Here is a 16,145-nt window from a genome sequence, read left to right as displayed (position 1 = left end):
ACAAGGACCATGTGCTTACATGACGCGTAATGTTTCAATGTACAGTTTTATACCATTTTTTGTTTTTAGTTTATGGTGGAGGTTCGGCAACTCAAACATTACCCAGAGTAGACAGTGTGCCTAATAATCCGAGTTCTCGCTTTGGCTTAAACAAGACAGAGACAGAGAGAGGTCTGTAGCTGAGGGCAATTATCATTTAATGATTTTCTGCTTTTTCCTCGTCCAGGAGCCATTAGCCTCGCACGCACCTGAAATTTACAGAGAAGAGACGTGTGTGTGTGTGTGTGTGTGTGTGTGTGTGTGTGTGTGTGGGAAGCAAAAGTCAAACTCTCAAGGACACAAACTCAAACCTGAGACCGCCACATTCCTCGCCGTCAATAATTATTGACAAAGACGAGCGTTTCAGGCAAAGAACTCAGCTTATGACAGCTGTGGATTTTGAGGATGACAGATGAGTCATCAACTATTGGCCTCCTCGCCACTACCGGTTTCCATTTCAACTTGGCCATTATTTATTGGAATAAATAGTTGATGAGGATTTAGTTGTGGCTTTAACTTGCTGCTCCAGCAATCTCACACTGGCTTGTAGGAGGGATGCATTAAGAAGTAATATATAAATAAATGATTTTTGACTGACCAACTGCCTCCTCGGGGGTCCAGTATCCTGACGTGTCACAGATGCGAGGGGAGGTAGCCTCGGTGGCGTACTGGTGGAAAACGCCATCTTTCTCACAGTCTCCACAGTTGGACTCGTGTGAAGAGGAGCTGGGACCAAAGGAAACACAGTTGCTGATTTTTTGACATGACATTGGACCAGCTTGTTTTTTTGTTTTTTTCTCGAGATCGACAAAAACTGAAGGAGACCGGGAACAGGGGGAAGACACGGGGAAAGTAGAGGGGGGGTGAGTTGCAGTTGCGGGTCAACACTGACCTGGAGGAGTTGATTCCAAGCTACGGTTGCTACAACGCCAGAATAGGTTACAACTGTTCGTCATTAAAGCATGAGGAAGTATGACGTGACCACATTGTTTTGACCAGGTGTTTTTGTTCAGGGGGTAAAAATATGAAACACGAACAGCACCAATTAAAAACGGTACTGGGTGGTACAAACGGCTATTAACTGTTGTTCTGCTCAGCAGTTTTTAATCGACCAGGCATTACATGCTAATTGGCCATTACGCTATTTTACTGGGTACCATCATGTGTTTCAATGATACAAGTTGTAAACTTATCGCACTTTGTAATCGATGTTGGGGGAAACTTTCTGCTAATACTTCCCATGTTGAGAAGCCATTGAATGCACCGTGTCATTGGGGCTTAGCTGGCACGTTCAACTCTACTCGTTATATATATATCTCACTTTGAAGCAAGGACTATCTGTCTGTATGTTTGTCTCTAGTCAGAAAGGACAACAGACAAAAGTAGATTTAGAGAGGTAAATAATGCCAATTAAGACCCCATGCAGTCGTACCTCTGATAGAGCGGTCCCCTTATTGGTGGCAGCCAATAGATGGAGACAGAATCTGGACTCTGGTCCGTCACTATGGGGGCCAGAGGGATGGGGGCGGGCTGCTGGTCTGCCATCCACTTCTGGTAGACCAAGTCGAGATAACAGTGCATCCGGGCCACTTGGTTGGGAGTGAAGTGGTTGGTGCAGTTGTCGTCTGATGGTGGTGCGATGAAAAGTCCAGGTCATTCATCATCATGGTCAAACGTGGTGTGTCAAGAGATACATTACTTTTCAAGTCTGTCCACTTGATATGGGGAAATATCATGTCCCCAACAAATGATATGGATTAAAGACCTTCATAACCAAGAACCATAGTTTGTATTCTGAATTCTGTGGGTCGTTGGTTCTCCTAAACATGTCCTACAATACACCTACTATCAATCACAAGTAAGGGAAGTGAAGCATGCCTGCACCTGTGTAACTCATGTAATTGCTATAAGGTGTGTCCTGGTACATGGTGACCCCACAGGTATCGTTGACGGCTCCGGGGTCCTGGCAGGCTTTGGATTTGGGTGTTGGTGCGGTGTCAGCGCACAGATCTCCTGTCTCCATGGACGGGCTGGTCTCCTGCAAGTCACACAACTATGAGCAAGGTAACCAGGGATATAATACATCAATTGAGAAGTAGGGCCATTTTCTCATAGACTCCCATGCAATCGGTCCTCTTTTTGCAACCAGAGGAGTCGCCTCCTGCTGGACATTAGAAGGAATGTAAGCACTTCAGCGTTGGCTTCACCTCTCAGACCCGGAGGTCGCCGCATGGTAAAAACAAACGACCTATGTGGTTATATGGGTTGGGAAAAGGTTTAACAGTCCTACCTGACATGGGTCATCACAGGAGTCCCTCTCGCTCACCCCCTTGAAGACATGGTACAGTCCGAGGATGTGGCCCATCTCATGGATCATGGTGTTGTGGTGGCCCATGGTGCCAAAGTAGGCCGGATTCAGCACCATCCCACCTGAGGGCAAAAGATCAAATTCACAGTATGCGTCATAACGTATATCTAGATATTTTTGTCTGTTAATAAGACACTCAGTCACGGTAAATATATTTCTAATGATGGAAAAGGGATTTAGAAAAAAAATTGTGAGCCGTCACAAGGTACAAATCTAAAAGAGCTTTTCCTGTCCAGACTGTGACACCTCATTGCACAACAGGATGTAATGATTTGGAAAATTGTCCTTGAACAGGTAAACCGGTTTAGTGCCCTTTGGCGAGACACGCCCGACAAAACAAACGTGGTATTGCTGTGAAAAGCTCATTTCTAACTACCAGCTGTGTGACTACTCAACTCCAGTTTCACTCTCTGCCGCAGAATTCCCAAAAGAGAAACAGACCTCCATAGTAAAAAAAACTAAGCACTGTGACATTTAAAACCAATTAGGAATGAAGTAAAACTTAAGTACTTTAAACCAAAAACAGGAAACTGGCTACAATAAGGTGGCTATGGGTGGATAAGGGCCCTTTTTTTTATTTTGCCTGCTAAGAATATAGAGGAATGCTCTGCAGAAACCTTGTATTTGTCGTTTTTGTAGCTAAATGCTAACATTTATTCACTTCTGTCTCACTTGTACTTGTAGTTTCATGGTCTTGAAACCAACCTATGATTGGTTGGATGATTAGGAGGAAACTATCAAGTACAATCACTGAAAAACAATGGATTATATATAGATATAACGTTGTTGCTAATATCCCTGCATGTGTTCATGTAAAGAGGAGAGTTTTGAATTGTGGGTGACCCGCAGGATAAACGGTGGGTCAGACAGACGGATCGTAATGAGAGAACAGAAGGAAAATCCGGCCTCCCGTCTAATCATGAATGGTTCACAGAACTTGGAGAAGCATTCAGTAACGAGCAGACAGAAGGAGCGAGTGGAAGAACACAGTGGAAAACTACCATCTTTGTGTTTGCATAAGCGCGTTCAATTACTTTTTCTAAAATGACAATAATGACCCTACCCTGACGTCCATGTTTAAAATCGGTGTACTGATGCTGAAGAGCTCTCCTGCAATGTTTCCTTTCTGCTTGGATGTTGTTTGCGTCCCCTCCGCTGCCCCTCGCTTACAAGGTTCAAGTGAGTCCATGCACCGCGGACAACAAAACCGTTTGTTTTGTTTGTCCTCGGACGTCCTTTCCGCATGGAAATCCTTAGCCGGTCAAAGAAGTCTGCCAGTATCTGAATGCATATAGCACATTCTGTTCTCAACATTTTGTTTTTCTATAAAAAAAAAATACTAACCCTATGCTACGAATCATTAACAAAGTATCCCAAAGCCAGCAGTAGTTAAAAATCAGCTATGGTTTTGAGGCGATTGGCAGATTCTTCCGAAAGTGGAGATGCTGATTTCCTGCAGCACGCTGATAATCGCAGAATCAAGAACAGACCTGACAGTTATTGGTTTTCTAATTAGAAACAGTGTTTTCAGCGGTGGAGACATTGAACAATGAAGACATTAAATATAAAGACACTAAGCTGCAGGACCTCCGGAGACAACTTGTCATCCACTAAGTTGTTTTTAAACGGGGACAGATGCCGAGCGACTGAAACAATTGTCATGAGACAGTCGGCTGAGGACTGAATTCAACGGTTTGATTTGAATGTATAACTCGTACTCTGACATTAGAACTGGCAGCATTAAAGTGGCTCAATAGTTATCTCAAGCCCATACATCGACAGAACAACATGTTACGAAGCCGAATGCTGGTGCAAACATTTCTCTTTTTGTTGTTGTTTTGCTTTCATTGTACTGAATTATCATTTTGTCCTAATTTCATGCTATTTTCTCTCCATATAAACGTTTTTGGAAGGCAACATCATACTTGATCTGAAGCTCACTGTGACTTTCATTGAATCAACCGGAGATGTTTTTGATTTCTCGGTTATAAGTTTCATTTATTGAATTTCTTAAAAAGAAATATTCTCCCTCCTTAAAGTAAAACTGCTCATTTAATCGAACCATCGAGTATTCAAGTCCTAATTATATGAACCAATGAAAAGCAGAACATCAGGTGGAAAATTGTATTAAATATTTATGAATAATTCATCAAAATCAATCCTGAAATCAATTTGTATCTGTCGGGTAAATAAGACAAAGCTTTGTGTCTTCCCTGAATCGTACTCCGGATCCACTTCACTACGTGTGTTTAACTGGTCCTGACTGAGAACCCATGACATTCTGTAGCGAGCGGTAATTTACACGTTTTTCCGTGTACGTGTTTTCCAGTGAGAAACGATCGATTCTTGAAACGATAAATTGTACATTTGTGTCTCATACTTTTGATTCCACTCACTACTTTGTACTCGCAACAGAAGGGGGGGAAAGAAAGTGCATCGATAAATTAAGACCAGCTGGCAAGTTGACATGGTAACAACGGTACGCTGGTCAAGTCATGTCAAAGTTATTTATACAGCCCGGTATCACGTAAACCTTTCAAATCTGCACGGCACAGGACACCCTCTGTCCTGATCGGCCCTGGTTTGGGATAAGGAAGGAAAAAGCTTTTTAACAAGCAGGCGCTGCGTTTGTTTGTTGGGTTGTTGTTGGGTTGATTAGCCTTTTCCAGTGGAAAGGGGTCTAATGATTGGAAGAGGAAAGAGGCAATGTGCCGGGGAAAATCTCCGCCAGCTCCAATTGCTCTCGCCAAAGCGGACGGCAGATGATGGAGGGCCGAGGGAAAAGATGAAGGGATGGATGAAGAGAGCAAAGAAAGAGGAATGGGGGGGGGGAAAAACGAGAACAAAATAATGAAAAATCGGGCAAAGGAGGAAAGAATATTGGTACGAAGAGAGATAACGGATTCAGATGCAAATGTGAATAAAGACGGAAGTGAGAGGCATGGAGATATGACCTTTATGTGTGATTTAGAGGAGTTTGATGCAACTGCACTTACCTTGATGAGTAAGAGCCTCCTTCGCCCACGGCCATGTTGCAGCTCCCGCCAGCTCTTCTCGCACAGAGTTGCTGGCGAAGAAAACATTGAGTGTGTCGGCGCCACTCAGGTGAAGCTCCTCCTTTAGCTCCTTCACACTCATGTAGGCCCTGAGCAAATGCATTCAAGAGTAGACATCCATGTTAGAGTGAGAATATGATCGTTTTCTCAGTTCCCGTGTACGTTGACATAGCTGGGGGAAGTATGCTTGCTTTTAATGCTCAACTAAAAATGTCTGCCATATGAAACAGCATTATAACAGCATATGGTGACGTATTTCAACCTTCTCCAGCTCCGTGCAGAGCCGTAGCTGCAGATCGATTGACGGATGAATGTCGTGATGTCATTGGTTGAAATGGGTTAGTACTAGCTGATGTAAGCATGCATCATATTTGTGACTCAAGGCGTTTTTCATTTCAGCTCGACTCCAAATCTTTACTTCTATCCCTCAGAATGAAGGCAAACAAGTATTCCTTTAATCGTGGAGACAAGTGAGTGATCATTTCTGCTCACGGTGATGCAACTTATTATGGCGAGGGTCATTTCAGGACTGTGTACTCTCGGTGCAGGGCATCATCTTCAGCAGACGACAGTTCGCTTTCAACCCATCAACATCTCTCTCTCTCTGCCCCGAACGTAGCTTCCAAAATTATAATTGTTTGAATTGGTCAGGGTACTTCAAACCCCCCCCTTCTGTAATAAAATATCCAGAGGCACTTTGATGTGTGAAGCCGACTTTGTTTTCCCTGGCTGCGCTGATGTCACATGTCATTTTTCCTCCTTTGCTTTCATAGCTGGAAACATTAGCGGCCATCGCCGTTAGGCCTTGCTGGGTCTGAGAGCCTTGCAGTGGGGTCTCGCCGCCTGCCCAATCCGCCGCACGCCAGGCAGTTAAGGCTTTTAGCCGAGCCTCCTGTGGTTTTCTGGAGCACTGCAACCCGCCTGACGAAAAAAAAAAAATCTCTAGGTGTGTCTCTATCTGTGTGTTCACTTCGTTGCTTTCTGTCTGGGGTTATCCAAGGCCTAAGTTGTGCATTAGTACAGCATTGGGTCATATTTACATTTTGTTACATAAATCAAACATCGTGTTCTTTCATCTCGTGTGTTTTTCAACGATTATAACATAATGGATCATTGTTTCATGTTGTATTGATAAAAGGGTTTAATCGAGTTCAGCTGCAGGCTAACTTTGTTAAAATTACTAAGCCATACTTTAATATTTACCTCAGTCTTAAGTACATTTGGACGATTAGTTTTATGTCGGTTTGTTAAAAAATAAGTTAAGCTGTAGGACATTTATACATATTACTTAACCGTGCTTCAACCTTAAAAGATTAAAAAGTGTTTGTTGTTTTGGGTTTTTCTTTATTACATGAGGAATATCATTTATATAATTGCTCATTAAAAACCCTTCAGCTTTGGCTCGGTGCTGCTCACGTTGTTCCAACAGCCCGAAGGATAGACAGGTGAGCTCGTGACCTCAAATCTCAGCTTTCAGCTGCGAAAAATCTAGATGGATGAAAGCAGTAATCCCTATTCTCTCATACACTCCTTTCAAAAAAAAAAAACGAAGCACTTTGCTTCTAAATTGGTCCAAAGGTGCTCCGCCAAGAACCCTCCGTGTGTGTAATCCTCCACATGATGCAATCCCTCCCTGAGTGCATGTGTTGTACTGTAAATAAAAATATGTTTTCTCGGGCACTTTGCCCGACTAAATGAGGTTGAAGATTTAGGACGTTTCAGAGCAACGCAGCTCTCACTTCATTACTGAAGCCGAGTTCAGCCGAGGCTGCGTGCAGCATCCATCAAGCCGGGCAGCGCAATTACAAGTGACAGAAAGTTGACCACTAAAGAGTCGACTCTTCAACTTCTGAGACTCGGAGGATGCCTCAGTGGAAGTGTACGGCCAACCTGGCAAAAAAAATAAATAAAAATGGCTCTACTGGACTGAAGTGAAAGCCAGGGTTGGGAATTAACAAAAAAAAAAAAATACCATTTGTGGTCAAAGTCAAACACTGTGTGCAGAGTCAGCATTAATGTAATAGCGTAGATGTGTGTCCACTTTAAATCCTTGTTGTGAAGTCACTCACGCTGAAACCTGAAGAATCAGACGGCACCACTTGGGGGATTACACACCGAGAGCAGCCAACCTTTTAACGTATTACATTCTTTCACTTCGCTCAGTGTTACGCGCTGAAATAAAGTAAATAAAAGCATCCAACAGTCCAAACTGTTGCTCCTTGGGTTGATGAACGCAGTGTTTGGGAGAAGATACCGGCACTCACAGGTCATATATTAAAAAGAGTCTTCGGTGCAAGAGCGTACGCGTACATACTTGTATGCAAACACCAATGTTTCATGTTTGCAGATGAATACAACTAAACTGCACTCTCAATGACGTTTCCAACTCAATTTTTTCCTTTTTAATTGAATATGACTTTCAAACCCTGCATTTCATACAATATTTTGCGCGGTTATAGATGTTTTCCAAAAGAGCCAGCAACGCTAGCGGTCCTCTGCTGACACCAGTGATTCTCAAAGGGAGGTCCGTGGCCCGCAATATAATTTGGTGTAAATCACACAATTGTGTGGTATCATGAAAAATTGCATATCTACAGATGTGGGAGTGTTTGAGGAATGAAAACAGGAGTATTGTGTCCATTTTCTTAGGTCAGCATCACACTGTGTCCCTGGATGATTGCAGAAAATAAGCTCTGTGGTAAAAACTTTTTTTTTGTGATACTTTTCTCGCAACATAATCTTCACAAAAGAACACCACTTTTCTGATATTTGAAATGTGAAGGCAGTCGTCAGAGGAGAAACGCTAATGCTATTCACTAAGCTTTAAACAGTTGCATGAATGCAACACAATGAGGTGGACATAGTCGGTGTGTTTTGCCCAAAAACAATGAATTTCTTCATATATTTATATCAAATTCCAACATTTTGTTCTTCCTGTAAAACGAAATATGACCCATGCTTACATCAGCTAGTACCAACCAATTTCAACCTATAATATCACGACATCCAGCCATCAATTAATCTGAAACTAGGAGCTCTTTTCAATGATCCCAACGTTTTGCTTCGACTTTAAGGCGTGTAAAAGCTTCAAAATTCATGAGAGGGGTATTTACTGACTGATTTTATATCAAAGAACCAAACCTTAAAATCTCCTAGACTAACCACAGCCCTTATTTCAGACATTTAACCCAAAACTCATTTTTAAAAAACCCTGACTGTCAAGCTCAGGTTTTCTCAGAATTAAGAGTCATAATCTGTATCTTTGGTGGATGGTCATTTTGTTTCTTCCCACAACCAAAAACACAACAGCAAAGAACGTAAGGGACAGATTAAAGATAGTGTTTGTCTGGTCTAATATAAGCATGCCTTAATTTAATAATGCATATCCTGCTAACATTAATCAAATATGACTTCCAAACCCTAGGAGCATTTCATACGACATTACTTAGTGCGGTTAAAGATCATGTTTTCCCAAAAAGCCGGTAACGTTAGCGGTCAGTGATTCTCAATGGGGGGTCCGTGTTCCTCCTTCCAGGGGGTCCGCAAAATAATTTGCTGTAAATCACACAATTGTGCGGTATCATTAAAAAAATGCATATCTACAGGGCAACGGAAATAGGAGTATTGTGTCCATTACGCCCAGTCGTGTTAGCTTTGGGCTTCTGGAAACGTATACACCCCTCACTCACTAAAACTCGATAAAACCAAACCTCTGCGTCTTTGTCATCGCGTTTGACATTTTGCACATGACCACAGATAACATAAGCATGTAGTGACTTGTATGCTCACAATGTATTGCTTGTTTATTTGGTTTTCTCCATCAAAAACTGGCCAATACATACCAGGCCACTTGCTAACTTTTGCTACCCATCACTGGTGGTTCTCACTATTGCTACAAGCTGTAAGACGGTCCATAACGACGGTAACTAAGGGAGGTGGGGCTGAGCAAACGGTATTTGCAAACTCACTAGCATAAAAAATGGCATCCACCGAACGTGTGATACTGTGAATCGACAATCTCAATGGTGCGTAGAGTTGCAATGACGTCTCTGGGAAACCTTGCCGTTATGTTTTTTATAAGTGAATAAAACATGAGCACAATTAAAAACGTTATATTCATGCGCACGCAAAGCATCAAACAAGGTTGGAAGGGGGGCTTTTGTTCTTTCTGAGGAGTTGCCTGGAGCTCATTCGAGTGCAACGTCCAGGATACAAACTAAAAACTGTTCCTGGACATGTGTCTCAGCATAAATTAACACAATGTCCCCCCGCCACCCCATCACTCCCTCTCCACTCTTTGCATCTCCCTCTCTCTCTCTCGCTCTCTGTCCACCCCCCTCCTTTTCTTTATTGTAATGCCAGAATCTGCGGTGTACCTGGCCATCGCTCCGGTGCTGGCTCTCAACAAACAAATTTGTGTTGTGACAGCAGCTGGCTTGAAAAAAAAAAAAAAAAAACTCCGGCCCTTCACTGGCCAAGAGCAGCTGCACACATATAGGGTCCGACAATCTGAATACCTGGCCAAAAGCACAGGGGAAGGAGGGGAGGTTCAGCGCTCCACAAACGCCAGCGATGTGTCATCGTCACATTAATTTGTCTCTCCACTTCAGAAAGATGCGTGCTTGTCGAAGCTCTCACACACACACACACACACACACACGCAGGAAGCATTTTCAACAATCCGGGGTCAGGACCTTTCCAGAAGACCTACACTACTGTTCATCCACGGAGCCCAGTTTAACTCTGTATTGGCTGTTAATGTTGTTTTGTCGTGGGTGGTCATCAGCTTATAGACAGGATATCTGGCAGGAAGTTAAATCTCTACTTAGACAACATGACCTCATCCCTATACTTGTCATATGTTGCTGCTTGGGGGTGTCACTATGAGGACGCATTGCGTCTATGATGAAACCACGTAGTTGCAAATAACATCATGGTCTGGCTTAAAATAGTGGACGTAATCATTGTGACGTGTCCCGTTGGTTTGTGGAGTTCGGCGTTTGGGCTGTCGCCATCCTGTACTTTTTCCCACCAATGAACGGAGATTGTGGTTTGTGGACTACAGTTTTTAAGCCTTGAGATCAGCATTGTGGCCGTAGCCATCTTGGATTCTTTGCAACCAGTGAAAGGAAGTGACCATGTTTGGACTGTGGAGGAGCGACGGGTGGATCTGATGACTGATCTGAGGATCCATCTGGATTATGGTGGGAAGCTGCTAACAAAGTTAGCTGCATAATTCAAGGTCAACTTTACAGGTAGCTTGACCTGTTAATCACAAGGTAGCCCCGCCCCCTAAAGCATCCCCTGCTTTATGGTCTGTTTGGTCTTAAATGGACCATAATGTCCTAAATGAACATCATGCTGGATTGAAGAAGACTTGAAACTAGAATTTAAGACCATAAACTCATGTTTACAATGTTTACTGAGATAATAAATCAAGAGAGAAGTAGGACCATTTTCTCATTGACTTCTATGCAACCAGAGGAGTCGCCCCCTGATGGCCAGTAGAGAGAATGCAAGTTTAAGACACATTGGCTTCACTTTTAAGAACCGGATTTTGCCTCCTGGTCGAAACATTTTAACGTTGTGAAACGGCTTCAGACAACCAAATCACATAGTTAAGGTTAGAAAAAACATAGTCTTAAAATAACTACACTTGTAACTGATCATCATCAGTAAAAATGACCAAAAGGACGTTTGGTTTCACACAGGACACAAACGCCGGTCCACTAAGTAAAAGTATGGAAGACTTTCTTGCTCTTCATTCTCCATCTGTTACCTTGTGCATCGTTATCAAGACGCCAAGGGCGACTGCCCAAGCATCTGAATTTGACGCCCTGAGAGTGAGACCTGGCTGGCGTAGAAGTACACACATACTGTGACTTTTGAGTTTAGCTTTCAAAATCTGAAAAGCATAGGACTTATTTATGGAAGTCTCTCATGCGAAAGCATTCGGCACAAAACCAGATCCAATCCAGAACGGTGATTTATCACGTCAGCATGCTTACATCAACACATTACATTGATCCCTGTCATATATCAAACTAAAACGGGATTCCAGTTATTACCCAAAGGTAAGAGTGGTCTATCTTTTTTTTTTTTTCCAACTGTTCTTTGGAATATTCTTTGCAATAACCATCAAATTAAATCACAGATAAATCACTGAGTAGTTTTTATATAATTGAGGCCAAAGGACCAGACCAAAACAATGAGATGCATGAGAGTGCAGAGTGCTGTCTGCCGTCCAGCTTTTTTCATTAGAGTCCATCTCCTCTCTGCAGGGAGCAGAGCTCAAGCTGAGCGGAGGGAACATCTGACCATAACAACTACCAAACCCCTTTTTTCTTCTCTGTCTGGCACAGGACAAGACAACATAAATTAACATTCACTTATGACACTATTCAAACTATCCTGCATCTGGCCAAGCAGTGAGACCACACACGTGCAAGCCAACTATTGTTTTGTTTCATACTCGTACCAATCTTCAACCTGAGTCTTCCAGGAGAGAGCGCCGTGTTTTTTTTATTTCCACATTCACACACAGCTGCTCGGCACAGTGCAACCACAGTCTCCTACCGCTGGCCATTTGGAGCCGTCCAGCTCAACGTGTCTGAAACTCCAGTTTCCTTCAAGTATGTAAGCTGTTGATCCTCTGGTCAAAAAAAAAAAAGCATGCTTGGCTAACCTGTTGGCTGCTGCTACTGCGTGAAAAAAAAAAGCATAAAGGAGAAAATAAACACAGTGTAGCATTTGGTTGGACGACCACACTCCTAATGGAAGTTAGTTAAGATGTTTCACAGGGAAACAGAAGGTTTGAGCGGTGTACAGTTACTGGAGGGACATAAAGCCCAGCTGAAAGATGCCTTTTAACCCTCACATCCCCGTTCCGTGCAACTATTTAACAATGCATGCTTTAATTCAAAATCCAATATTTCTTTCTTTCTGGCAAACAAACTAGTATTATGACATTCATCCATCAATCAATCTGCAACTTGGGCTCTAGCACAGAGCTGGAGACAGTCGTGAGCTCATCTTATCAACCATCCAATCAAATTCCTCCCGATGTTCTGTCCCGCCTTTTCATCCCGTTTCACAAATACGTCACCATACAGAAGATACGGACTCCTGAAATGCTGTTTCTGCTCAACTTTAAATCCAATCCTTTGACCTCCCTAACCGGTTGTTAGATCACAAGGAGGACGAAGGCATGATGAGCGTGCGGGTCACACTTGAGTGACCTCTCCTTTCATTCATGCATGTTAATCTGCATGTGCATGCATGTAATAAATACGTTGCAGTGACACGGAGCCGATGGAAAATCGTCAAATTTGCCCCTTGAATGTATTAGACCTCCGCCTCATTAAAACGTATTTTTTCTTTTTGCACATTTCACATTTCTACCTATCTCTCTACATATTTTTCTGTTGGATCATATAGATAGAACAAAAGATTAAAACTGGGGGAATATATTTTTCATTTAAGTCGGACTTTGATGAAAAAAAAATATGTTGATGCTAAAAAATAGTTGCTACACTAGCCAAACAATGCAGGAAAGTAGCATCACTACTCCCTAATGCTACAAACACTCTTCTTGGTCAAGTTTGTTTCACCTACATAACCCAGCAGTAGGGGTGGGTAAAAATATTGGTACAGCAATATATCGCGATACTTTGCCCCCCAATACAATATTGATTTTTCAACTCCAAAGGTCGATTTAGAAAAAAAAAGATTCATGTTTAGACGCGTTGTGAATGCAGTACTTTATCCTTTTTCATTTTATTTTCAATATTTATTCCAGTGAATTTCATGGGAATTAATAAAATGGAGATGTTTTGAATGAAATAGTTTTGATGAATCAATATCTGATCAATATCATCTGATGTACATATACAGGTACTTGTGTTTTCATCTTTATTTATATTGCAATATCGTGATATCGTGATACGTATCGTATCGTGACCAAAGTATTTTGATACGTATCGTATCGTGAGATTCTTGCCAATACTCACCCCTACCCAGCAGTGAGTAATAAAACGCTTATATTTTTGATATACTGTTGTACTAGGGCTGGGTATTGTTTAGAATCTCACGATTCGATTCGATTTCGATTCGTTGGGTCACGATTCGATTCAATATCGATTCGATTCGATATTGATTGAAATGCTTCGATATCGATTCAGTTTCAAGTAGAAATACACAAGTAAGAGTACCAAATCATTTTTTCAAATAATTTATTTAGTTTCATGCCTTATGAACAGCCGTGGTATAACTCATAGCATGATAAAACAGGATACTGCTTAAACACTGAACTACAGTGCATGTAATGGGTTCACACCGGCCGCGGAAGCTATGGTAGTAGACAGTAGTAGTGCAGATATACCGTTGAAATGCACATATTTGTTTATCTACTCTTCACATTTATTAAATGTATTTTCTCTTCCTGTTTCCCAGTGCGAGTTGAGATACACAACTATGATCGCATTTGTCAATCGCGGTATTTTATTTTGGAAATTGCTTTTATTTTGAAAATTGGCCAGATTGTCTCGTGTTTCTTTAGCTGTGGCTGCAGACCCTGCATTGGGACACAGCTACTGTGTGATTTACTGCCAGAACTAGAGTTCTCAACGGGCCTGAAAATTACAGCCCGACCCGACCCGGCCCGCGGGTTTTTAAACCCGAACCCGACGCAGCCCGACACACCAGCATGAATTGTCGGCCCGAACCCGACCCCCCGCGCGCCTGCATTGTTTTCCTCATACACTTGTTATCACGATCAGACAGACAGCAGACGTGAATTCAAATGAAACTTAAGGTGCGTGTCCACAGGGGCGATTTTAAACGCGAGTGGACGCGCCGCTTCCCGGTATTGCACGCTTGGCAGGCTGCCACTAGAGGATGATTGACAGGCGCTCTCCTTTAAACAACACATTTTTGCGAGCGTTCGCGAGCGTTCCCGAGGCGTCGAGTCGAGCCCGGCGCCTCTGATTAGCATAAAGTAGATTCGACTTCAACTTTAGGCAAATGAGGAGCGGCCAACTCGCGCGCCGTCTCTCGACATTCGCCGCGACGCTACCAGAATGCATTGCACAGCTTTTCACATAGACAATGAATGGGACGCGGGGAAACACCGCTGCCTGTGGACGCGCACCTTGACTCTGCCCCATGAAGCAGGCAGCCAGATTGACCAAACGTGAACAGCGATGATTCACAGCAAACAATATATAATTTACAACCTACAATTTTTTTTATTTTTTATTTTTTAATGAAATGTGTTTTATAAAAAAAGGAAGCCCGAGGCCCGACCCGACCCGGCTCATTTGCGTATTTTTTCGGCCCGGACCCGGCCCGAAACTTCGGGTCCCGTCAGGTTTGTCGGGCTGGGCCGACCCGTTGAGAACTCTAGCCAGAACTGACGCGTTCGCTCGCGGGACGCGCAAAAAATAGAGCAGACGCCGAAACGATCGCTTCACGGCGCGGGACGGCCGCGCCTATTCGTGGCGCTCCGCGTCTTGTGTGAACGACACTATCGCTTAACAAGGGCGCCGAAAGGAAGCGGGCTCCGCTACGCGCCTATTCGCGGCGCTTCCACGGCCGGTGTGTACTCACTCCGGTCGCCATATTGTAATGGTTTGGTCTAGTGCGGCCCCCGTCCGTACAGCGCGAATCACACGAGGGTGTCGGTCACAGCGCCCCCACTGGCCAGGGGCTTGAATCGATTCAGAAGATTGCTGAATCGATATTGAATTGCGGGGAAAAGAATCGCAATGCATTGCTGAATCGATATTTTTACCCACCCCTATGTTGTACCAGTACCAGGTACCGATTGGCCACAAAGAAAATATCAATACGCTCCTGTTGGAATGTGATCATTTGTTCATTTGAAAGTAGGCATTTCATTTTCCTCCTCTTAAGTAAAATGTCCTTGTGTGTCAATTCTTCTGCCAATGGCAGCAACTGTAAAATATCATGGTCGTTCACGCCTAAAAAATAAAAGAAAATGTGATGATGTGAACAGAAAAACTTGAACACTCCAGTTTGTCTATCTTAAAAAGGTTTTCTGCTTCTTCTTTTTTTGTTGAAACCAAAGGAACCAGAAAATTACTCTTCTGAATGCCAAATGCCTGAAATGTGTGGTTTTGAATCAATCTGTTGTATTTGGTACCGAAAGACTAGACCTAGACTGATTGTGGAATAGTGCAGTTATCACCAAGACAGCTCAATGTTCGACATTATTGTACTGCTTTATTTCAAACAAAGCCATAAATATAGTAATTTAGTATTTAGTGCAGTTTAATATTAAGATTAAATAAGCAAGCAAGCAATATTCTATTGTTTTTTTTTTAAAAAAACATGAATACAGCTTTGTGTTAAACTGTCACACTTCAGGCATCAAGTGCTAAACTGTAAAAAAAAACCCAGCTACAGTTCCCATGTTCTGTTTCCCAGTAGCCCAGTGTAAAGTTTGTGGTTACAATTTGGATTAAGGATGGGGGTCTTTAAGAGCCTGGACCGACGACTTCATGGCGAGACTTCATGCAAGCTATTTGAAACTCTGCATGAGCCTGTCTGTCAGACCAAATGAGAGGCAGCGGGCTGCCGCTCGAGTTGTTTAGTAAAAATAAGTGTGTACTTTGGCCTCTTCACCCGCCATCCCCATTTCACAGAACTCTCGCTTGCAAACC

At 42.9% G+C, this 16,145-nt stretch overlaps 1 protein-coding gene across 2 annotated transcripts in view; it reads right to left on the bottom strand.

The window, feature by feature from the left end:
* The window catches only part of pappa2 (pappalysin 2), a 65,386-nt gene that overhangs the window by 40,804 nt on the left and 8,437 nt on the right, over nt 1–16,145 (bottom strand). For both annotated transcript variants that reach the window (XM_084008562.1, XM_084008563.1), the window contains exons 5-9: nt 5,404–5,552; nt 2,330–2,469; nt 1,924–2,077; nt 1,472–1,664; nt 638–765 (exon numbers count right to left, since the gene is read on the bottom strand). In XM_084008562.1, the coding sequence (XP_083864688.1) occupies nt 638–765; nt 1,472–1,664; nt 1,924–2,077; nt 2,330–2,469; nt 5,404–5,552 (764 nt within the window). The remainder of the gene's footprint in view (nt 1–637; nt 766–1,471; nt 1,665–1,923; nt 2,078–2,329; nt 2,470–5,403; nt 5,553–16,145) is intronic.

Source organism: Eutrigla gurnardus (genome assembly GCF_963514095.1).
Source record: "Eutrigla gurnardus genome assembly, chromosome: 4".
In the NCBI taxonomy this organism is placed as follows: Eukaryota; Metazoa; Chordata; class Actinopteri; order Perciformes; family Triglidae; genus Eutrigla; species Eutrigla gurnardus.
This window is presented reverse-complemented; position numbering and strand designations above follow the sequence as displayed.